The following is a 23,756-nucleotide window of genomic DNA, read 5'->3' as shown; positions in this document are numbered from 1 at the left end:
CAGGCTACACAAACGCCTCACACCGTGTGGCTGCTGCCTCTCTAACCTGGTGGTCCCTGCACGCACCACACACCTGGAGTTCCAGGTCTCAGGCAGCCTCTGGAACTGCCGTTCTGCTGCCAACAAGGCTGACTTCATCCCAGCCTATGCTACCCTCCAGTCCCTCGACTTCCTGGCGCTGACGGAAACATGGATTACCACTGAAAACACTGCTACTCCTACTGCTCTCTCCTCGTCTGACCATGTGTTCTTGCATACCCCGAGAGCATCTGGTCAGAGGGGTGGTGGCACAGGAATCCTCATCTCTCCCAAGTGGTCATTCTCAATTTTCCCCCTAAACCATCTGTCTATCTCCTCATTTGAATTCCACGCTGTCACAGTCACTAGCCCATTTAAGCTTAATATCCTTGTCATCTATCGCCCTCCAGGTTCCCTTGGAGAGTTCATCAATGAGCTTGACGCCTTGATAAGTTCCTTTCCTGAGGATGGCTCACCCTTCACAGTTTTGGGGGATTTCAACCTCCCTACGTCTACATTTGACTCATTTCTCTCTGCCTCCTTCTTTCCACTCCTCTCCTCTTTTGACCTCACCCTCTCACCGTCCCCCCCTACTCACAAGGCAGGCAATACGCTTGACTTAATCTTTACTAGATGTTGCTCTTCTACTAATCCCACTGCAACTCCCCTCCATGTCTCCGACCACTAATTTGTATCCTTTTCTCTCTCGCTCTCCTCCAACACTACTCACTCTGCCCCTACACAGATGGTAACGCGCCGCCGCAACCTTCGCTCTCTCTCTCCCACTACTCTCTCCTCTTCCATCCTATCATCTCTTCCCTCTGCTCAATCCTTCTCCCTCCAATCTCCTGATTCTGCCTCCTCAAACCTCCTCTCCTCCCTTTCTGCATCCTTTGACTCCCTGTGTCCCCTATCCTCCCGGCCGGCTCGGTCCTCCCCTCCAGCTCCGTGGCTTGACGACTCATTGCGAGCTCACAGAACAGAGCTCCGGGCAGCTGAGCGGAAATGGAAGAAAACTAAACTCCCTGCCGACCTGGCATCTTTTCACTCCCTCCTCTCTACATTTTCTTCATCTGTTTCTGCTGCTAAGGCCACTTTCTACCACTCTAAATTCCAAGCATCTGCCTCTAACCCTAGGAAGCTCTTTGCCACATTCTCCTCACTGCTGAATCCCCCCCCCCCTCCTCCCTCTCTGTGGATGACTTCGTCAACCACTTTGAAAAGAAGGTTGACGACATCCGATCCTCGTTTGTTAAGTCTAATGACACTGCTGGTCCTGCTCACACTGCCCTACCCTATGCTTTGACTTCTTTCTCCCCTCTCTCTCCAGATAAAATCTTGCGACTAGTGACTGCAGGCCGCCCAACAACCTGCCCGCTTGACCCCATCCCCTCCTCTCTTCTCCAGACCATCTCCGGTGACCTTCTCCCCTACCTCACCTCGCTGATCAACTCATCCTTGACCGCTGGCTATGTCCCTTCCGTCTTCAAGAGAGCGAGAGTTGCACCCCTTCTCAAAAAACCAACAGTCGATCCCACTGATGTCAACAACTACAGACCAGTATCCCTTCTTTCTTTTCTTTCCAAAACTATTGAGCGTGCCGTCTTTAGCCAACTCTCTTGCTATCTCTCTCAGAATGACCTTCTTGATCCAAACCAGTCAGGTTTCAGGACTGGTCATTCAACTGAGACTGCTCTTCTCTGTGTCACGGAGGCTCTCCGCACTGCTAAAGCTAACTCTCTCTCCTCTGCTCTTGTCCTTCTAGACCTGTCTGCTGCCATTGATACTGTGAACCATCAGATCCTCCTCTCCACCCTCTCCGAGCTGGGCATCTCCGGCGCGGCTCACTCCTGGATTGCGTCCTACCTGACCGGTCGCTCCTACCAAGTGGCGTGGCGAGAAGCTGTCTCCGCACCACGTGCTCTCACCACTGGTGTCCCCCAGGGCTCAGTTCTAGGCCCTCTCCTTTTCTCGCTATACACCAAGTCACTTGGCTCTGTCATATCCTCACATGGCCTCTCCTATCATTGCTACGCTGACGATACACAACTAATCTTCTCCTTTCCCCCTTCTGATAACCAGGTGGCGAATCGCATCTCTGCATGTCTGGCAGACATATCAGTATGGATGACGGATCACCACCTCAAGCTGAACCCTGGCAAGACGGAGCTGCTCTTCCTCCCGGGGAAGGACTGCCCGTTCCATGATCTCGCCATCACGGTTGACAACTCTGTTGTGTCCTCCTCCCAGAGTGCGAAGAGCCTTGGCGTGACCCTGGACAACACCCTGTCGTTCTCCGCTAACATCAAGGCGGTGACCCGATCCTGCAGGTTCATGCTCTACAACATTCGGAGAGTACGACCCTGCCTTACACAGGAAGCGGCACAGGTCCTAATCCAGGCACTTGTCATCTCCCGTCTGGATTACTGCAACTCGCTGTTGGCTGGGCTCCCTGCCTGTGCCATTAAACCCCTACAACTCATCCAGAATGCCGCAGCCCGTCTGGTGTTCAACCTTCCCAAGTTCTCTCACGTCACCCCCCTCCTCCGCACACTCCACTGGCTTCCAGTTGAAGCTCGCATCCGTTACAAGACCATGGTGCTTGCCTATGGAGCAGTGAGGGGAACGGCACCTCCGTACCTTCAGGCTCTGATCAGTCCCTACACCCAAACGAGGGCATTACGTTCATCCACCTCTGGCCTGCTGGCTCCCCTTCCTCTGCGGAAGCATAGTTCCCGCTCAGCCCAGTCAAAACTGTTCGCTGCTCTGGCACCCCAATGGTGGAACAACCTCCCTCACGATGCCAGGACAGCGGAGTCACTCACCACCTTCCGGAGACATTTGAAACCCCACCTCTTTAAGGAATACCTGGGATAGGATAAAGTAATCATTCTACCCCCCCCCCCCAAAAAAAAAATTAAAAATAAAAAATAAAATAAAAAATTTGGAAAGTGGTTATCCCACTGGCTATAGGGTGAATGCACCAATTTGTAAGTCGCTCTGGATAAGAGCGTCTGCTAAATGACGTAAATGTGCCCTTGAGCAAGGCACTTAACCCTAATTGCTCCTGTAAGTCGCTCTGGATAAGAGCGTCTGCTAAATTACTAAAATGTAAAATGTAAATGTATGATGAGGGCTCAGAAACTGCATTCTTTGAGGGTTAGTGTGTAAACAGTAAACACGGGTTTGCATGGAAACAAGAGATGGTATAGTATTGGATTAAATGGCAATCTATAGACCTAGGCTATTGAATGCTTGAAATGCTAGCCAAAGATTGGGGGTATTGGCCTTTAGGCCTATTTGGTCATTTAAAAAAGCATTTGAGAGCCATTTTGAACAATGAACTGCAATCTAACAACATTGGCCTCTGGCATGTAATGAATTTTCCCTTCTTTCCTTATCAGCCAAGACACCAATAAACAGTCCTTGGAGCTCCAACTCTGAACAAAATTACCTTGTGGGCTTTCAGCCACTTGGAATTTTGCCATTATTTGTGAATTATGTCAATAAAAAATCCCTAACCTCTTGGGCCTTAAGTTATGCAGTCTAATGCAAGTGGTCTTGTGAGCTCAACCAAGGGATAACAAATATTTTCAGGAGCTCATTGTATTTGGAAAGTTGCCCAAAACTAAAATAAACAACATCTTGCAGTCTAATGTTGTGCCGTGTCCACAGTAGGCTCTAATCATGAGCAAGAACTTCAGTTATAACTAAATAGAAACCACAACAATTTACATGTAAGCTTATTACTCTGATGTCCTCATTACAGTACAGTATATTACACAGGAAATGTGCATGAATACCAGTCTTGTGTAAGATACCGTATTCAGATGCATGTGTGTACTTTTGATATCTGTTATGAATCACACAATGTTCACTAGATTCTGATCAATGAACAAACACTCATAAAATACACACAAAACAAACGACTGCTGGATGCTATCCTCAGAAGTCATTAATACACACTTCCACTTGTGTCTTCATTCAACATCCAACAAAGATGCATACAAATCAACCTGACATTAAGTTTAAAATGGGTGTAGAAAGAAGAGCCCTCCATTCAGTCCGGTTTAAGTTCAGACCATTCCTGAATTAATCGTTTCCTCCTGTACCTCCTCCCCTCCCTATTCACTCAGAATTCATATGGGTCCTGTTTTCACAGAAAAATGATGGTTGCTCTCAGGAGAAACATCTTGGATGAAGAGAATGTAATAAATAAAACTAACATGTCCAATAGGAGCTGATGGATGCTGCTCAACCTTGAAAGTAATTTGACAGTCTTAATAAGTGAGCAGTTGCAGCAAAATGTCCACAAAATTAACAAATGAAGGGTTTGACTGCCAAGGATTCTATTAAAAGCCAGTCACTAGTTCAACACGCTTGCTGATTCAAGAACAAATTACGGCATAGTGTGGTTTTAAGTCACATGAAACAGAAAAACAAAATTTGTACACTTAATTTCGCTAATACCACATATCTCGGAATGCTTATGTAAATCCTATGCTAGTGTCCTTTAATTCAATGCTTAAAACAGGAATGCCAACCAAAAGGTCATATAGTGACATTTGTACATGGACATATTTTACTCACTGGAACCAGCCAGTGGAGGAAACCATTTGAAATGGGCAGAGTACAAGACGAGACATGGTTTGTGTTCAAAGTTGACATTTTCAAGCTTCCTTAGAATACATTAAAGCGTTACACAGAACGTCCTCTGTCAACAAACTTTCCAATAATTTGCATCTATACAAAACCCATTCATTCATGCATTGCTCAGCCACAGACTAGTGAATAGGCAGCTTTTATTGGCCCAACACACCTCAACAAATGTTTGAAGCAATCAATATTTAGACAGTGTTTTGAGTCTTATTTTGCCAACTAACTGCCATCTAAAACCAGACCTGGGTTTAAATACTACTTGAAATATTTCAAAAACTTAGTGTTTGCAGAGTCTGCCTGGAGTGCCAGATGGGCAGGGTTTGCAACTGTGGCGAATATTCAAGTGGTTCTATTAAGACAGGCAAGCTCAATCAACCACAGATAAAGTATTTGGAATGGTATTTGAACCCAGGTCTGTCTGAAACATGTCAATCCCAAATGCCGTTAGTAAGCTGACTGGTCATCACTCAATTTGACCACCTGATCACTGCAATGGACTGAAATGCTGTATGCTGAACATACTCAAACCAAACACTCTTGTTTTCATCCGAGTTCACTTTCAACAAACTGATGTTTTGAGTGCCTTCTACACTTAAGATCAGCTTTAATCTCTCTCGTTTGCCTTCTTATCGACCGTCCCCAGATCTCACACATCTTTTTAAACAGCACTTGTAAATTTACCTGCTCCATCTCCCCTGGGTGCAGTCAGAGTATTAGTGGTTCATTTAAAACCCAATGAATTAATTATTCAAGAGTATTATTTTTCACATTGAATTTATTTCCTGCATCAGCGATGCTGATAATGGCTCCCAGAAGATTTTGGGGTGCCATGCATCCCTTGTTTATTACACACACTGCCTTCATAACAGCACCACAGATACATACTACACACTAAAATACATTTTTTAAAGTCCAGCAGTGTTAGAGATGCTCTGGAATTTTGGCGACTACTAAGTATTTTTTAAATCTTCCGCTTTAGGTTGGTTGTGTCAATGTGTAGTTCATACATGCATAATCTATAAGCAGATTTACTGTTTTACCTCAATTTGCCACAAAATCCCTAGTTTGAAAGCAACCGTTTTTGTGGAAGCTGTGCTGCACCATTTTCCCTACATTTTCCCCCCACGTGGGCCAGCCCCTAGCAAATCAAGTACAACCAATGAGCTTCAGCCCCTCGCCATATGACACAGCCAGCAAGATGCACATGATGCACCCACAGCAGAGAGTGTGAGAGAGAGAGAGAGAGAGTACAATGACGTGCTGCACATGTATGACTTAGGAAGCCATTTTCAGGGACCACTTTTGGCTGGTGAGCCCTACTTTCAGAACTACTGGCTAAAAAGTATACAAAAGTACCAGAGACTCCTTTTATGCAAAGTACACCACTCTCAGTGTAGATGGTAACATTCCATTTTAGGGATTTGATGTAGACACTGGAATGGCCACCGCTCAAGATTGACAGAAGCAGGCCAGGCTTTTCAGCAGCAAACTTCAGAATCGACCAGTGTCTACTATTAGCAACTTTTTCCAATGGTCAAATCATTTAGGGTTAATACCCATGCCCAAAACCCCAGTGTCTTTGCTCAATTATGTTTGCATAACATCCTTACATAAAGGAATAGTTTGTGATTTTGGCAATGAAGCTAGAAATCTAGTCATTGAACTAACGCTAGTTAACAATTGCGATAACACTAATTGGCAACTTCCTTCAAACTGCACGCAGACATAAAAATGGTATCCACAAGTTAATCCGACTGTCGGGAAGTAGACAAAGGGCTTCACTGCCAAAGTCCCGAACTATCCCTTTAAGACATAGGCCTAATACCTCAGCCTAACACTACTCAACTTGCATCAGTCGTCTTGCCTAACCAGACATTTTTAGAAAATACTCTGTTTTATACAAAACTGCTTATTGAAGTGCATTGCCACTGATAGCTACTGGCTGAGACAAACAATATAGCAGAAATGTATATACTAAAGGTATAATTTGTTAACAGATTGTTGAGATTGTGTTCATGTCCAGTCTGAATGCTTCATAACACTAGACTCTCTTAGGGCCATGTTCTTCCTTTTATTTAGACTGTGTGCTTTTGACTGGATGGGACACCAGTTTAAATGAATTATGAGGACTCAGCATGAGAAAGGTGGTGGTCAAGACTGTTGAATCACTGAGGCGAGAAACAGAAACTGCCCAAATGGAGCCTCATTACTAAAATCATCTTTAAAATATGCACGTGAACATGTGACTAGCTAGTGGCCTTACCAAAAGACTGCAGAGTATTGAAAACATGGTAACTTAACACAGGGCTATATATTTTTATAGTAATTTCAAGTAAGTTTAACCTGTGAATAGTTTATTATACTTATTTATAGCATCTCCCTGATGTTAAATCCATACATTTGAAAGAAACCAATCAACAATGGTGGAACTCATAATATAACAGAAAACAAAATCCCGTATGAGCTTTAAATGGTATGCTTATGATGGAGCAAAAACTATTCTCTCTACAAACATTAACAGCAATAATGTGTGTTAATCCGAGGACAATCATTTGCAATGTCAATTTCCCCCACAAATGAAGGCTTTCGTAAATTAATGCATGTTTTCTCCAAATGAACGTGCCAAATGAATCAAATGTTTTATCACCAACTAATTATTTTGAGGGTTTTCAAAACAATGCAAATAGGAATACACCCCGGACAATAAGATGTTGCATTCAACACAACACTCCCTATCAGAATTTCATTTTTATCAACATGTCACTGGGAGAGCATTTCATTTAGAGAATCAAAATCCATTTCTAAAAATCACACTGGAATTATATGCAAGGGGTGGATAGAGAGGGGGCACAGAGTGAATAGAAGTGTGTGAGAGAGGAAGCAAAGAGAGAAATAGTGGTGGGTAAAAGAGAAAGAAATCTGAAATTGCTTTATACAAAGGATTCATTAAAATACCTCTGGTCTATGCTCGTTCAAATAGACAACTAGAATGGGTTGGCGATGTGGGAGTGCGAGTGGGGGCTCACCTACAGGATTAGGCCAACATTATCTTTCTCCCAGATGTAGCGTTCTCTATTTGCATCACAGAATGTAAAACTGTGCATCTTATACAGTACCTTATCTAAAATGTTCTTAAAAATCTACTCAGCCTTGTGTTGAATATTCAAAAACATTTACAAATGCACTTTTGCTAGGCATAGGCCATATCAATAAAGTGTTTTTTCATTAGTTCTCACCAATATAAATTACTTTTCTTATTTTAAAATGTTTTGTACATTTGTGTTATGAGGGAGACTGGCCAATACACATTATTAAGTGTGACAGTAACCAGGTTTCTATCCAACCATTTCATGCCGATGAAATTTGTCGTTAGAACTTCCTAATGTCGACAAAACAAAATACGCTAGACAAGGAGGGATATTTTTTTTGTTGGTGAAATAAATTATGCGACAACTGCAGTGTAAACTCTTTTATGCGCAAATATTGATTGAAAAAACATCATGATGCAGTAAACTTGGAGTCACGCAATGTTGTAGCCTACTACCACCATGACATGGAGAAGTATAGTTTATAGTCAGATAGAATAAGTTATGATGAACGACATAACTTATTTCATAACTTCATAACTTATGGTGTTTAGGTGCACGATGATGAGCTTAAAAAAATAATCTAAAAAATTTCGAGGGTAGGCTATCATTTGAATTATGCTGGTGACATGATCGGTGCTTGAGTTTATTTATTGATTTTATTTTTAAAAGGGTCTTGGTTTGATCCATCTCACATCATATAACCAAGCCTGTCCACTTTATAAGCAAACTTGTCTATAGAGCATGCGCCGAAACCAGATTGGGCAAGTATGCGATTTATCGCAACAGTTTGTGAGAAAACCATCCTTAAGAGTTGAAAATGCAAATGATACATATGTTACAGAATCCCCCTGCAGAGATCGCTAATGGACACTTTTCACTGTTTGTGTGAGCATTTGTTTATTTGCTTTCTGGAGTCGCGCTGTCTGACTCTCACCAATCCTCACCCTTTCTCCCCCTCACGTGAGAGTTCGATATCTCCTCCAGCTCATGGCTTCAGCCAATCGTACAATAGCCATGTGTCTCACCCCTGTCCACGCTCTAGTCATGCAGTCTCTCCAGGACCTGATTGGCTAGCCAGCCTGACCCACACTCTCCAAGGGAGTAAATATTGCCAGGTGTGACGTTATTCCAGTCTGTGAGTGTATATATGTGCGTGAACACAGAAAACATACTCATGTTCATCTTCTCCTGTGTGTGATTAAAGTTCCTGTGTGTGTGAACTCTTGGGCTGCTTTATTCCCCTCTAACCGTGGGCGGTGTCATTGAGTCACAAAGCAGTAAAATACGTAGAGCCGGGTCGCTGTCTTTCAACATTAAAAGTCAGTTTGATGGAAACACCTCTGGTGAGAAAATGCACTTATTTTTCTATGCAGACTTTAGAATATTCTCATGAAAATCTGTCGCCAATTGGATGGAAACCTAGCTAGTGGTAAACTTTCATTCCTAAGTAAAATCTCTACCAGTGTCTCAAAGCTTTCTAATCCGTCTAATAAATGGTGTTATTGATTTAAAGTCAATAATCCAAAATCGGTATAAACAGGACATTAAGACCCTGGCAAAACATTCTGTTCAAACTAAGCTTAGCTCCAAATGAACAAACGCTGAAGGCAAGAGTAAAATCACAGTCTCACACCTGTGTCTCATACTTAGAACTAACCAAACAGTGTCGCTTGAGATCTGACTTATACTCGAGGGTCTCACATCACATCAGAATTTGGGGCTCTAAATTCAACTGATTCAGAGCCAGCTAACTACTGTTTGTGTAATAGAGTAATTCAAAAAATGAGAAAAAAGGACTAAAGCCTTTGATACCAGCAAGCAGCTTATTTTTTTTTTGCGAGTCGCGTAAAGCCAACCAAACACACCAAAGGTTTACTCAAACATTGTCCTAATCAGAGACCACACACTAAAACGAGTAACTGGCAACCCTAGAATGAATAGGCCTACCCACAGTGTCCTCTACTGGGCAAAAAACAATATCCCATATCGCCTTGGAGCTACAGGATCAGTATGCACATGTATGGAGGTACAGGAGCAGTATGGACATGTACGGAGCTATGCAAACGCCATCTGAGGCCATTGATAAAACAAAAAGACCGCATTTAAGTCTGCATTATTAATCAAACAATACACCCTGCTCTGGCAACTTTCTAGAGACTAAAACAGCAGATTGGTTTTATTTAGTTTTGCATGCCAATGTTGAGAATCAAGAAACAATGTAGAAAATGATTTTATAGCCTGCAAAATGCACTCTGTCCATGACCATTATGTCATCAAACAAGGCTATTTCATGCAATCAATAAAAAGGCTATAGAAGTAGCCTAACTGAGTCAACATCAGCCTATCCCAGTTCAAATGTATCAAAATAGCACAGTATGATGTTATACATTTGTCTGAGGTTTGCAACTCTTTCAAAGTCTTGAAACAATAAGGCTCCCCCAGTTTGCCTTTCTCACAAGGCTTATACAACATGTTTTTTTAGGGTGACGTGGACAAACATTTCATATTTTTCTGCTGGAGAAGTAGGCGTACGAACAGTCAGGGTATAGGAAAAATGTCATGGTCACTTTGCTAAACGTGTTATCCAGACGCCAAGGTGTAGAACCTCAAAAGCGTTGCTTCTTGTTAAAAACATTAAGGGATTTTGAACATACCCCTTGTGCTCAATCAGAGCAGGGTAGCTGAGATGTGTTGGTGAACATAACTATAGTTTGACAAGGCATCAATATAACACTTATCATACAGGGGCTGTCTGACAGCTGCTGCCAGCAAAGAAGAAAAATACATCTCCCAGGACACCAAGTTCCTGCGATGCTTTAATCTTAAATGTAGAGAATGTGCAAAATGATAATCTTATGGAAATGATGCAAATAATAACACTACAATATCCTATAAATAAGTGACAGCATTACATTCTGCAATCAAATGAATGGTCTTCCTTCTTGAGAATGATGGTGTGCATGCATTAAAGCAGCATACATTAACATCTGCTTATGAGAACATCCACCAAAGGAAGTACAGCCCTGCATTAGGCCAATTTTCAATTCAAGAATAGACTGCTATGCTGCTGTGCCCCCTCTGCATCTGGTAATTTAATACCAGTACTATGGATATGGAAGAAAGGACTAAAAACCTCACAAAATTAACCTTAGACTTACTCAATAGGTGTACAGGTTTTCACAGCCAACCTACATAATTGAACACTGGACCCTATATTTTCTTGCACTGCAATAATGCACATTATTACATAATTCATATAGTAAACAAAAACAATGTAGCCTGCATATTTCATTTAACCTTAACGTTACCTGATTTGGTGGCGGGAAGAGTAAGATTTTTGTGAGGTTAAAGTTTCAATCCCAGGCAATCCCAACAAGGCTATTAAATACTGCAATAGATTTTTGTTAATCTCCATAAGAAGGGCTTGTAGTTACATTGACTAATAAATATCCTACTTTTGTAGACTCCTCACAGTTAAAGCATAGCTGACTGACTGGCCTAGCTTCCAGACCTCGTGGTACAATACGAGTTGACCTGACACTTCTGGGTCTGGTAATAGCTGGGTTTTGCACTTGAAATGCCAAGTACCATGACAACACATTGAAAAATACAGATTATTAAAATCATAGGCTAGCTAGCCATTGCAATAAACACTGTTATCCAGCTACACATGGGAACATGAGGAACACGGGGTCATTGACTACAAAAATAAATACATCCGAATAGTCCTACTAAAAAAAGTTTTATTTTCTTTAAAAAGTTAGGAGGATATCATCATAGATGGAGTCTATTACGATAATGATGCCATTTGACGATACGCACTAGCCCAAAGGCCGGCAGATGGCGATATTGAGTCGTGTCATGACCCATAGGGCGGCGCACAATTGGCCCAGCGTCGTCCGGGTTTGGCCGGTGTAGGCCGTCATAGTAAATAAGAATGTGTTCTTAACTGACTTGCCTAGTTAAATAAAGGTAAAATAAAATCTGCCGGCCTTTGGGCGAGATACCACTGGGACGTCACTAGTTACCACAATCAGTCATAAACCCCGCCTATTTCTACAATTTCTCTTAAAATGTGATTTTAAACCTAACCATAACCACACTGCTAACCTTAAATTAAGACCAAAAAGCAAATTTTTGTTTTCATGAGGTGCGTGCGCTTTGTAATAATAAGGTTGTATGTTGAGGGGTGAATTCCTAATATTTATTCCGCAAATGTTAATGTGATATTATATCCAAATTTGTTGAAATGTTTTATTTGTTGAGGGGTGAATTCCTAATATTTATTCCTCAAATGTTAATGTTATATTATATCCAAATTTATTGAATTTTTTTATTTGTTAGCCATCGATATTGAAACTAGTGAAAAGTAGGCTATTGATTATTTAAGCAATAATACATGAGAGGCCGTGTTATGACATTTATATCATGGCTGTGATGTGGTCATAGCCAAGAGGCGAAGCCAAGTGGTGTAGAACAGGAAAGCCAAGATAAAAATGTCATAACACATGGCCTCTCATGTATTATTGCTTTTATTCAACGGGTTACCAGCATAAAAAAAAACAAAAATTTTCAACAAAACGTGATGCTACATTCACTAACACTGCTTTCTGCATATATAACGTTAGTGCTGGGCTTAGGTTGCTGGTCCACTCTTCTTCTTGTTTCATATCTTTAATATCCTCCTCCTCCTCTTCTTGTTGGCACCATTCATTAAATGTTGGTGGATAAAACAAATCATAAGTAACTTTAAAATCATCCATTACCAGTTATAGGTGCTAAGACTAGTAGTTGTAAAAGTAGTAGAGATAGTGTGTTGCTAGGTAACGACATAAATGATGCCACTTTATATGAAGGTGGCCATGTGTATGTTGTCTCATATATCATGGGTAGGAGAGGCTTTAACAATGGGAATTCCAAACCATCCGTTGTAAAATACGATATTAATGTTAATTCATGAAATAACCTACTTGTTCAGGTGCATTTTGAATTATCCCAGTGTTAGGGATGGGCCAGAAACATAAAACATATATTTTCCATTTAAAAAAAAACAATGTTTGAAGGCATATAAAGTGTTTTTATCAAAAGCAATCACTTTAGCATGGGAAAACACAGAATCCTATTAATTACTACACATGCTTAATTATATAACTTTTGTTTTGAGCCGACTTGGACAGAGCTGGGCACCTGGCTCACACTTCGGAGGCAGCCCGGTTCCAACTCGAATGTAATCAACTTTCAGCCGGTGCAAAACATTCCTACACTCCTACACTCCTACACCCCCTCATTGGTTCCCTAAAGCAGTGGTTCCCAACCTTTTTTGGTTACTGTTCCACCTACTTAATTTTGCCCGGAGTACTGCTGAAGTACCCCCTCATGTGCATTTTACCAGTAGGCCTATGGTCTCATGATTCTTCTCAAGCACCCCCTGTGGATAGGCCAAGTACCCCCAGGGGTCCTAGTACACCTGGTTGGGAACCACTTCCCCAAAGCATGCTCATTTGACAGCATGCTTCCTACCGAAAAGGTAGGATGTAGAACTATTGTTTGTTTATAGGCCATTGCCCTATGCTTCTCTGAATTGAGAATGCATTTACTTAGATGCATACTTTTCTATCATCAGTGAAAACTAGAGTTTGTATGGGACAAATTGAAGTAGGTCCCTCCTCATTTTGGTCTGATTGCTTCCGTTTGGTTCTGTTTGGTTCCTAGTGAATACACCCCTGATGTTAACTTTCCAATGCTGCATTTGTAACCATGTGGGAAGTGGGGAATTTACCACATAGGACTGGGAAAAATCCACTTGAATGGCCCTCCAACTGGTAATTACTAGTGGGAAACTCGTCTATCATCCTGAGCTCCTACTTCTCCCACATGCTGACCTCTGACGTCACCTACTAAGGAAATGACCTTGATATAAAGCATTTTTGGCAGTTAAATGCAACAGAAAAACAGTATTTATAAAAAGCAATCTATTAATATGGTTTCTGAACACAATCATTTGTTTACAAGCATGATAGCTGTACTTTTAGTTTATGGTTTACGCAGCTTGTTGGCCAATCGGCGTTTCGCAAGAAATTCAAAGCACGTGAATGCATCCAACTGGCATTTACGACTTCACAACTGTTACATTCCCACCTGCCACTTGGTTATGAATGCAACATTAGCCTGGGACTTGTAAATAAGTGAATGCCCAGTCAAATTCATTTTTGTGTGTAGGCTACAGGATTTAAATGTTGGCATACTACTCCACTATGCCATTTTGCTTTTGTTCAGTTCAGAACATTACAGCCCCTAAAAAGATGTGACCAGACACAATGTTGAAAGGTACACTACAGTATGGCTTCAGTCATGTTGTCACTTGAGACACATTTCAAGGTGTATTCCATTCTAAAGCGTCAAACTAAAAGACATGTTCATGTGTGAATGGTAGTGAGATGTTATGGCCAAATCTTGCAATTCGCATGTACACATTTCTTGTCATGGTATGTTCTCTTTTTTTGTTCTCTCATTATACCCACTTGGAACATAGAATGATGTCTAACACAAGCCTGGTCACTCTGGTCTTTTCTTCATGCCAGAATTGATTGAGGTAGTGAAAACTATGATGCCACCAAGAAGAAATGGCTACATGCAGAGCTGGAGCTGAAGAGGCACAAGGAGCTGCTGGTGAAGTCAGACATAGCCCAGGTTGCCCTGGAGGTCAAACTGAAACAATGTCGCAACCAAGGTCATTGTGGATATTAAGAAGCGCTATAAGGCAGAAGCAGACTTTCAGTACTTGGTATGGCTCCCTTTATCTTTGTTATGCTGTCCTATTGGGGCTCATGATTTAGACTGTTAGAGGTCAATAATGACTGCCACATTATCATGGTGTCCAATGGTCATGACATCTTATTAGCACCATCATCTCAAACTTCCCAACATGCTTCTCATAAACTGAAGCCAGTGACACAGTTTGTTGATCAGTAAATGCATGGTTTATTTGGTTACTGATGTACTTTCTGCAGTCTGTAAGAGGATGGGACAAACTTTTACTTTAAATGTGTCATATATAGTGCATTCGGAAGGTATTCAGACCCTTTGACATTTTCCACATATTGTTACAGCCTTATTCTAAAATTGATTCAATTGTTTTTTTTCCCTCATCAATCTACACACAATACCCCATAATGACAAAGCAAAAACAGATTTGTAGAAATTTTAGCAAATTTTTTAAATATAAAAAACGGAAATATCACATTTACATAAGTATTCAGACCCTTTACTCAGTACTTTGTTGAAGCACCTTTGGCAGGGATTACAGCCTTGAGTCTTCTTGGGTATGACGCTACAAGCTTGGCACAAATGTATTTGGGGAGTTTCTCTCATTCTTCTCTGCAGATTCTCTCAAGATCTGTCAGGTTGGATGGGGAGCGTCGCTGCACAGCTACTTTCAGGTCTCTCCAGAGATGCTAGATCGGGTTCAAGTCCGGCTCTGGCGGGGCCACTCAAGGAAATTCAGAGGCTTGTCCCGAAGCCACTCCTGCGTTGTATTGGCTGTGTGCTTAGGGTCGTTGTCCTGTTGGAAGGTGAATCTTCTCCCCAGTCTGAGGTCCTGAGCACTCTGGAGCAGGTTTTCATCAAGGATCTCTCTGTACTTTGCTCCGTTCACCTTTCCCTCGATCCTGACTAGTCTCCCAGCCCCTGCCGCTGAAAAACATCCCCACAGCATGATGCTGCCACCACCATGCTTCACTGTAGGGATGGTGCCACGTTTCCTCCAGACGTAACACTTGGCATTCAGGCCAAAGAGTTAAATCTTGGTTTCATCAGACCAGAGAATCTTGTTTCTCATGGTCTGAGAGTCCTTTAGGTGCCTTTTGGCAAACTCCATGCGGGCTGTCATGTGGCTTTTACTGAGGAGTGGCTTCCATTTGGCCACTCTACCATAAAGGCCTGATTGGTGGAGTGCTGCAGAGATGGTTGTCCTTCTGGAAGGTTCTCCCATCTCCACAGAGGAACTCTGGAGCTCTGTCAGAGTGACCATCGGGTTCTTGGTCACCAAGGCCCTTCTCCCCCGATTGTCCAGTTTTGCCGGGCGGCCAGCTCTAGGAAGAGTCTTGGTGGTTCCAAACTTCTTCCATTTAAGAATGATGGAGGCCACTGTGTTCTTGGGGACCTTCAATGGTGCAGACATTTTTTGGTACCCTTCCCCAGATCTGTGCCTCAACACAATCCTGTCTCGGAGCTCTACAGACAATTCCTTCGACCTCATGGCTTGGTTTTTGTTCTGACATGGACTGTCAACTGTGGGACCATATATAGACAGGTGTGTGCCTTTCCAAATAATCTCCAATCAATTGAATTTGCCACAGGTGGACTCCAATCAAGTTGTAGAAACATCTCAAGGATGATCAATGGAAACAGGATGCACCAAGCTCAATTTCGAGTCTCATAGCAAAGGGTCTGAATACTTATATAAATAAGGTATTTAAATAAGGTCTCACTCTGATATTAGTTATGATAGATCTGATGATGACACTTTTTTATTTACAACTGAAAATCCACATTTAAAGCAAAATTAAATTATTCTATATGTACCCTATATGACACTGTAAAATCTGGATGTGGCTTGTGTATGGTCTGTGTATCACTCTTTCAAATAGTGTTTCAATGTGTACAGGACCTGGATGTAACAGTGGTAAACCACTTAAGTCAAGGACAAGAGAAAAAAGGGTAAGTGTGGACCAGAGTCTAGTGGGAGGAGCTATAGAAGCTCATTGTAATGGCTGGAGTGGAATTAAAGGAACGGAGTCAATTGTGGTTTCCATATGTTTGATGTATTTTGTTACCAATCCTTCCTCCCACCAGAAGATCACCTTGGTGGAAGACCAGTGGAAAGGGTAAGCAGAGGCATAATGTGGATTGGACCCATACTTTTCATAAAAACAAGGCTGCAACATGGAGGTCTATGGATTGGCTAACTTTAATAATTATTTAAAAAACTCACTGGGGTTTCAGTTTCAACCACATAAAACCGATTTATCTGAATTATTTGTTTCAAAATTGATGCTTCTGGTTTTACACTAAATCTTTTACTAATAAGTATTTGGCTTCTCAATGCAGTAGCAGTCCAATTTTCTGAATGTTATTTGAACCAGCTGGAGTGGAACTAATGCCTTTTCACCAGGGAGACAGTTACTTGGTTCAGCCAGTCTATCTTAAGCCCTTGGCACAAAAATATGAATTTATTTTTAGTTAAAACGTATAGATTAATTTTATCAGCCGGTCATTAGAGCTTATGTGTCTTTGAAAATAAATCATCGGACAATGTGTGGGATAGAAAGAACCTTACTGGATAATCACTTAACAGAGAACCCATGATTTTTTTAGTGTACAGTTAACAAAACGTTAACGTCTGATGTGGTCCTGGCCATTGTGTCCGTGTAGTTGGGCCTAGTGTGTTGTCACTTCCTATTAGCTGGCGTATTCATCAGGCCCTCTGCTCAGCGTCATCCTCTCAGTGCACAGAGCAGCACACCCGTCTCCTCAGGTGGAAACAGCATGGGACCATACACATTGGCTGCGTCCCAAATGGCACGCTATTCCCTATATAGTTCACTACACTATATATACAAAAGTTTGTGGACACCCCTTTAAATGAGTGGATCCAGTATGATAAATGTATGCACTCACTAACTGTAAGTCGCTCTGGAAAAGAGCGTCTGCTTAATGACTAAAATGTAAAAAAAAAAAAAAAAAAAATTATTTAAGCCACACCTGTTGCTGACAGGTGTATAAAATCAAACACACAGCCATGCAATCTCCATACACAAACATTGGCAGTAGAATGGCCTTACTGAAGAGCTCAGTGACTTTCAACGTGGTACCGTCATAGGATGCCACCTTTCCAACAAGTCAGTTTGTCAAATTTCTTCCATGCTAGAGCTACCCCGGTCAACTGTAAGTGCTGTTATTGTGAAGTGGAAACGTCTAGGAGCAACAACGGCGCAGCCGTGAAGTGGTAGGCCACACAAGCTCACCGAATGGGACCGTTGAGTGCTGAAATACGTTGCGCGTAAAAATCGTCTGTCCTCGATTGCAACACTCACTACCAAGTTCCAAACTGCCTCTGGAAGCAACGTCAGCACAATAACTGTTTGTCAGGAGCTTCATGGAATGGGTTTCCATGGCCGAGCAGCCGCACACAAGCCTAAGATCACCATGCGCAATGCCAAGCGTCGGCTGGAGTGGTGTAAAGCTCACCGCCATTGGACTCTGGAGCAGTGGAAATGCGTTCTCTGGAGTGATGAATCGCGCTTCACCATCTGGCAGTCTGACGGACTGTGCCAGGAGAATGCTACCTGCCCGAATGCATAGTGCCAACTATACATTTTGGTGGAGGAGGAATAATGGTCTGTGGCTGTTTTTCATGATTCGGGCTAGGCCCCTTAGTTCCAGTGAAGAGAAATCTTAACACTACAGCATACAATGACATTCTAGACGATTCTTTGCTTCCAACTTTGTGGCAACAGTTTTGGGAAGGCCCTTTCCTGTTTCAGCATGACAATTCCCTGTGCACAAAGCGAGGTCCATACAGAAATGGTTTGTTGAGATCGGTGTGGAAGAACTTGACTGGCTGCACAGAGCCCTGATCTCAACCCCATCGAACACCTTTGGGATGAATTGTAATACTGACTGCGAGCCAGGCCTAATCGCCCAACATCAGTGCCCAACCTCACTAATGCTCTTGTGGCTGAATGGAAGCAAGTCCCCGCAGCAATGTTCCAACATCTAGTGGAAAGCCTTCCCAGAAGAGTGGAGGCTGTTATAGCAGCAAAGGGGGGACCAACTCCATATTAATGCCCATGATTTTGGAATGAGATGTTCGACGAGCAGGTGTCCACATACTTTTGGTCATGTAGTGTGTATACATTGAGTGTACAAAACATTAAGGACGCCTGCTCTTTTCATGACATAGACTGACTAGGTGAATACAGGTGAAAGCTATGATCCCTTATTGATGTCACTTTTTAAATCCACTTCAATCAGTGTAGATGAAGGGGAGGAGACAGGTTAAAGAAGGATTTTTAAGCCTTGAGACAATTGAGACATGGATTGTGTATTTGTGCCATTCAGTGGCACAAATACACTCAGTGTAGAGGTGGCAGGTAGCCTAGCGATTAGAGCTATGGGCCAGTAACCGAAAGGTTGCTGGTTCGAATACCTGAGCCGTCGAGGTGAAAAATCTGTCAGTGCCTTTGAGCAAGGCACTTACCCCTAATTTGCTCCAGAGGTGCCTTACTACTAAGGCTGACCCTGTAAAACAACACATTTCACTGCACCTATCCAGTGTATGTGACAATAAAACATGGTTTTTTAAACTACTTTTGGTACAGGAAGGAATATGGTGTTATTTGGGACGCAGACATTCTGTCTGCCTTGGTCACATTTTTTCTCCTCCCACATGCACTGTAGAGATCACTTCACTCTGAGGGAGCAAAGACTATTCAGCACTGTGTGACTCTCCATTAGCATTGGGATCACCAGATTAGTTCATGAAATCTTGAAAATGGCAAGTGTTTCATACTTTTATTCAGGAAGTCGAGACTACGATTGTGAAAGCAACCGTCACAAACCCAGAGAGCGGAGATCAAATTCACATGGTGATCGACATCACCCAGGAAACACCAGAGAAACCACCCAGGACTTTCTGGCAAGAGCACCTGAGTTCATCTGTTGGCGGTAAGGAAGATAAAGCCTACTTTACTCAATCCCCATGGATCAATTATCTGTCCCTCAGAACAAACGTCAGTGTGGACTTCCAATGATGAAACCGCTGATGACCCTGAAACCACCGTGGAGCTCGACACCATAGCAGAGATGGAAATGACCACCACCACAGTGCCCAGACTCACAGGTCTTCACTCCCACTTTGAGACACTACTTCCTGTCTAAAACAGTAAGAACTGTCTCATGGATACCATCTTCTCATGTTAAACCACATATTGACTCTTGAATAGAAATTGTTAGTACTATTTAGAATATGTATGGGACTTTTAACCGTCTGGACTCTTTTCAGGTGATTAGTCCAGAAATGTGTGTGCCATGTGAGAAGAGGATCCGGTTCGGGAAGATGGCCGTGAAGTGCAGGGACTGCTTTGTGGTAGCTCATCCCGAATGTAAACAGAAGTGCCTGGACTGCTCCTCTGCCTCTGCCTCATGTGGAGCTCATGGATCTGAAGTACCTCAACTCAATATTCCCAAACGTTCCAACCTTGCTTTGTTCTGTTTGTTCAAAATAAGCATTTCTCATTCATTTGCAGGACACGTTAGAGAGATTTGCCCCACCTACCCAGCCTAGGATCCCTCAGATAATTGTTCAGTGCGTGAATGAAATTGAGAAAAGAAGATTGGAGGAGCTGTTATTCTCAATCTGGAAAAGTTTCTATTCAGACACATTTATATTTGACTAGTTACCAACATGCTTGACTTCCTCCTCCCTCTGTTATTGCAGAAAGGCATCTACCGTGTTCCTGGGTGTGAGCGTATGGTAAAGGAGCTGAGGAAGAGATACATTAACGGGAAAGGGCCGCTCATGCCCAGAGTGGATGAGATCCACGTTGTCTGTGGACTTCTCAAGGACTTCCTGAGGAAACTGAAGGAGCCTCTCATCACCTTCAGGCTGCATAGAACCTTCATGGAGGCCTGTGGTATGTGATCACATTTAATGACATGGTTGGGGTCAATTTGGAATTTCTGAATGTAATTAAATTCAAACAATGAATTTGAATTGGCCACACCTCACAGCAAGCATAATTTGAATTGGAAGTAGAATTGAATTCAAAACAATTCAAACCAATTTAACTGAGACGTGAAACATGAAAGTCTGATTCAGTTGACAAATATTTTATCAAAAGGATATGCCACTTATTATTTCAAAGAATACAAAAATAAAGACTATGGTGATGTGTAGAATAAATAACCCATTTTAATTTTGTTTTACAGTCATCAGGGAGTTGTCAGATATTACAACAAGGAAATAACCATCTGCCCTAAATGGACCAGGTTAACGCATTCTCCAACAATTGATACCTAAAGGTTTGCGAGGTGATTTTGAGATGCTCATTAAATATCCATCCATGAGCATTACTGCCAAATGCACTGCATCAATCATTATATTAATGTAGATTACATAGTTCAGATACATTAGTGTGGCATCAAACCAGAGGCCAAATCATTGTAAATCTTTGAGTGCAATATTCAAAGTCTCCCAATTACATAAAAATGCATGACTATAAAGTGAAAATTCTACTTAAGTGGAAGTTATGATTTGCCCAACACAATAAACAGCCACATGGTAATTGCTTATCATTAACAGGGTTGGGGTCAATCTCTGAATTCAAAGGTGGAACCTAAACGTGCATTTCCTCTCTTGGACAGGAAATGACGTTGAAATAGTGGCGGAAACTTCCTCGGGGGGAGGGGGTCCTTTAATTACGATTAAATTCTTGAATTGGCCACACCTCACAGGAAGCATAATTGTTTTAATTGAATTTGAATTAATGAAGTTTAATTTAATTCAATGAAATTCAAATTGATTATTTATTCTACACATCACAATAGTGTTTATTTTTTGTATTCTTTGCAATAATAAGTGGCCTATCTTTTTGATAAAGATTTGTCAAATGAATGAGACTTTCATGTTTCACGTCTCAGTTAAATTGCTTTGAATTGCTTTGAATTAAATTCTAATTCCTACAATAAAAATTATATTAAAATTCTGCTTCCTGTGGAGTGTGGCCAATTCAAGAATTTAATTGTAATTAAAGGACCCCCCCACCCAGAGGAAGTTGCCGCCACTATATCAACATAATTTCCTGTCCTATAGAAGAAATGCTTGTTTAGGTTCCACCTCCAAATTCAGAATTGACCCTAACCCTGTTTAATGATAAGCAATTACCCTACGGCTGTTTGTGTTGGGCAAATCATAACTTCCACTTAAGTAGAATTTTCTCTTGTTTGAAGCCACACTAAAGTATCTGAACTATGTAATCTACATTAATATACTGCTTTATGCAATGCATTTGGCAGTAATGCTCATGGATGGATTTTTATTGAGCACCTCAAAATCGCCACGCAAACCTAATATCTGACAACTCCCTGATGACTGTAAAACAATCAACACTCAATATTTCTCCCAGCCCAGTTTGTTTACTTCCAGCATATTAATTTCAATCTTATATATGGTCTTGAGTGAAGAGTAAGTGGTAATTTGCGGTATGCCAGGAATGATCCCATGTAAATCAGTCTCTCGCTCTGCCTCATAAAAGCTGATTGACTTCAGGACATAGCACCAACCCTTTTGTAAATTGCATTGAGATGTCTGAAGGAGCCCAGGGCATATGCCATCCACAAAACTGCTAATGCTACAAAGAACTATAATGTAGACACTGTCTCTAGAGGCCTTCTGAGTCATAATGGAGTGAGTGAATCAACAAAGAGATTATAATTACTAGAGGGAGTGTAGATTGAGGTATAACGTTACTGTATGTCTCTCAGCATTTTTTTCTGCTGTTCTTTGTCCTAAGGGCCTCACTGATGGGATGTGTATCACTTACAGAGATTACAGATGACGACAACAGCACAGCAATAATTTACCAGGCCATAGCGGATCTGCCGAAGCCCAAAAGAAACACACTGGCTTTCCTCATGCTTCATCTGCAGAGGTAACACCTACGGGTGATGGGATACCTCTTTGTGTCTAAAGAGTGATTATTCGTTTTTTCTCCCTGAGAGGGTACTGATTTGCAGTGAACCATTTCCTCAACTTATAGTTCCATAAATGACGAATTCCATAACTTGTCAGGATATTGAGCAAAATTTGACCACTCAGATGCAGGTTATTGCAAGAGTAAACAGGAAGTCTATTTTCAGTAACAGAGGTTAATGTCTTCTTAATAAGAATATTGTACACTGCCTTACTGCCCACTGTAGTCCTACAGAGCCAATTGTGTCAAATGGACCAGAACAATTTGTGCAGGGTGTTTGGACCAACCATTTTGGGACATGGAATGGCAGAGCCCTTCCCAATGACCATTATGAGAGAAACAAACACTCAGCCAAAGGTGGGCACTGTCCTGCGTATAAATGTGATGCAATTGTGATCTTCACTATTTTTTTTATTTTTTTTAATCAAGTGCCACATTGAGTATTTCCAACAATCTGGTCCTTTCAGTGCTGTAACATTTCTGCATTTTTGCAATGTCACCCATGTAGATGAATTCGATATGTGTGATGCCTCTGCATTTGTGAACCAGGTTTCTGTTGATTTCATCATCTCTCTCAGGTCACATGCTGAATGCTGTCATTCCCTGCTTAGTACTGGAAACGCCACCTCATGGTGGAGAGGGACCAGGTTATATCATCAGTGGTCGATGCCAACATCAGCCACAGCATAGACAGAGGTAAACAAACAACCTGACACCAAACTCAGCTGCTGTGTGCTATTGAAAAACTCAGTCAATGATGACTCAACAGCCCTTGCCCAAATGTCACTGGGGTTATGTGTAAGCTTTAATGTACATGATGCTGGATTATGACAAAAGCTGAATCATCATGGTGCCTCCAACATGTTTCTACCATCTCTTCAGATCGTCTGTTTAAACCGCTGATTTCCCCTGAGCTGAGTAAATACCCTAAGACTCCTAGCTGTGGTTCCCTGAAGGGCATAATGAAGAATGGCTTCAATTTGCAGTAGCAGGGCAAAGACTGACCCGGGTAAAAAAATAAGTTATTTACATCCCCCAACTGATATCACTGTGGTTTCCTGACTTCTTTAAGTTGGATTAGTTGTGTGTGGATAGTTAAGTGGAATGAAGAACGTTGGTATGTTCTTGGGAAAATAAAGCACTTCATATTTGACTAGCTATCTTTTCTGTGTAAAAATGTTAAATATTATTTGAATGTTAAGTATTGTAAAATGGAGTATGATGGTGCAGTGTACAT

The 23,756-nt window shown here is 41.8% G+C and overlaps 1 protein-coding gene across 1 annotated transcript; it reads left to right on the top strand.

Annotated features, from left to right (window-relative positions):
* The first annotated feature begins 18,960 nt into the window (after positions 1-18,960).
* LOC311129086 (rac GTPase-activating protein 1-like) lies at positions 18,961-23,672 on the top strand. The gene is made up of 6 exons (XM_084161355.1): positions 18,961-19,710; positions 19,831-20,461; positions 22,340-22,477; positions 22,746-22,876; positions 23,098-23,215; positions 23,402-23,672. Exons 2-3 carry the CDS (start codon positions 20,233-20,235, stop codon positions 22,348-22,350), a joined length of 240 nt encoding a protein of 79 aa, XP_084017481.1. The 5' UTR covers positions 18,961-19,710; positions 19,831-20,232; the 3' UTR covers positions 22,351-22,477; positions 22,746-22,876; positions 23,098-23,215; positions 23,402-23,672.
* Positions 23,673-23,756: the final 84 nt, after the last annotated feature.

Source organism: Coregonus lavaretus, assembly GCF_964263955.1.
Source record: "Coregonus lavaretus genome assembly, chromosome: 5".
Lineage (NCBI taxonomy): Eukaryota > Metazoa > Chordata > Actinopteri > Salmoniformes > Salmonidae > Coregonus > Coregonus lavaretus.
This window is presented reverse-complemented; position numbering and strand designations above follow the sequence as displayed.

Coding starts and splice junctions, on each gene's coding strand:
- LOC311129086 (XM_084161355.1), top strand. CDS start 20,233: ATGCTTGACTTCCTCCTCCCTCTGTTATTGCAGAAAGGCATCTACCGT.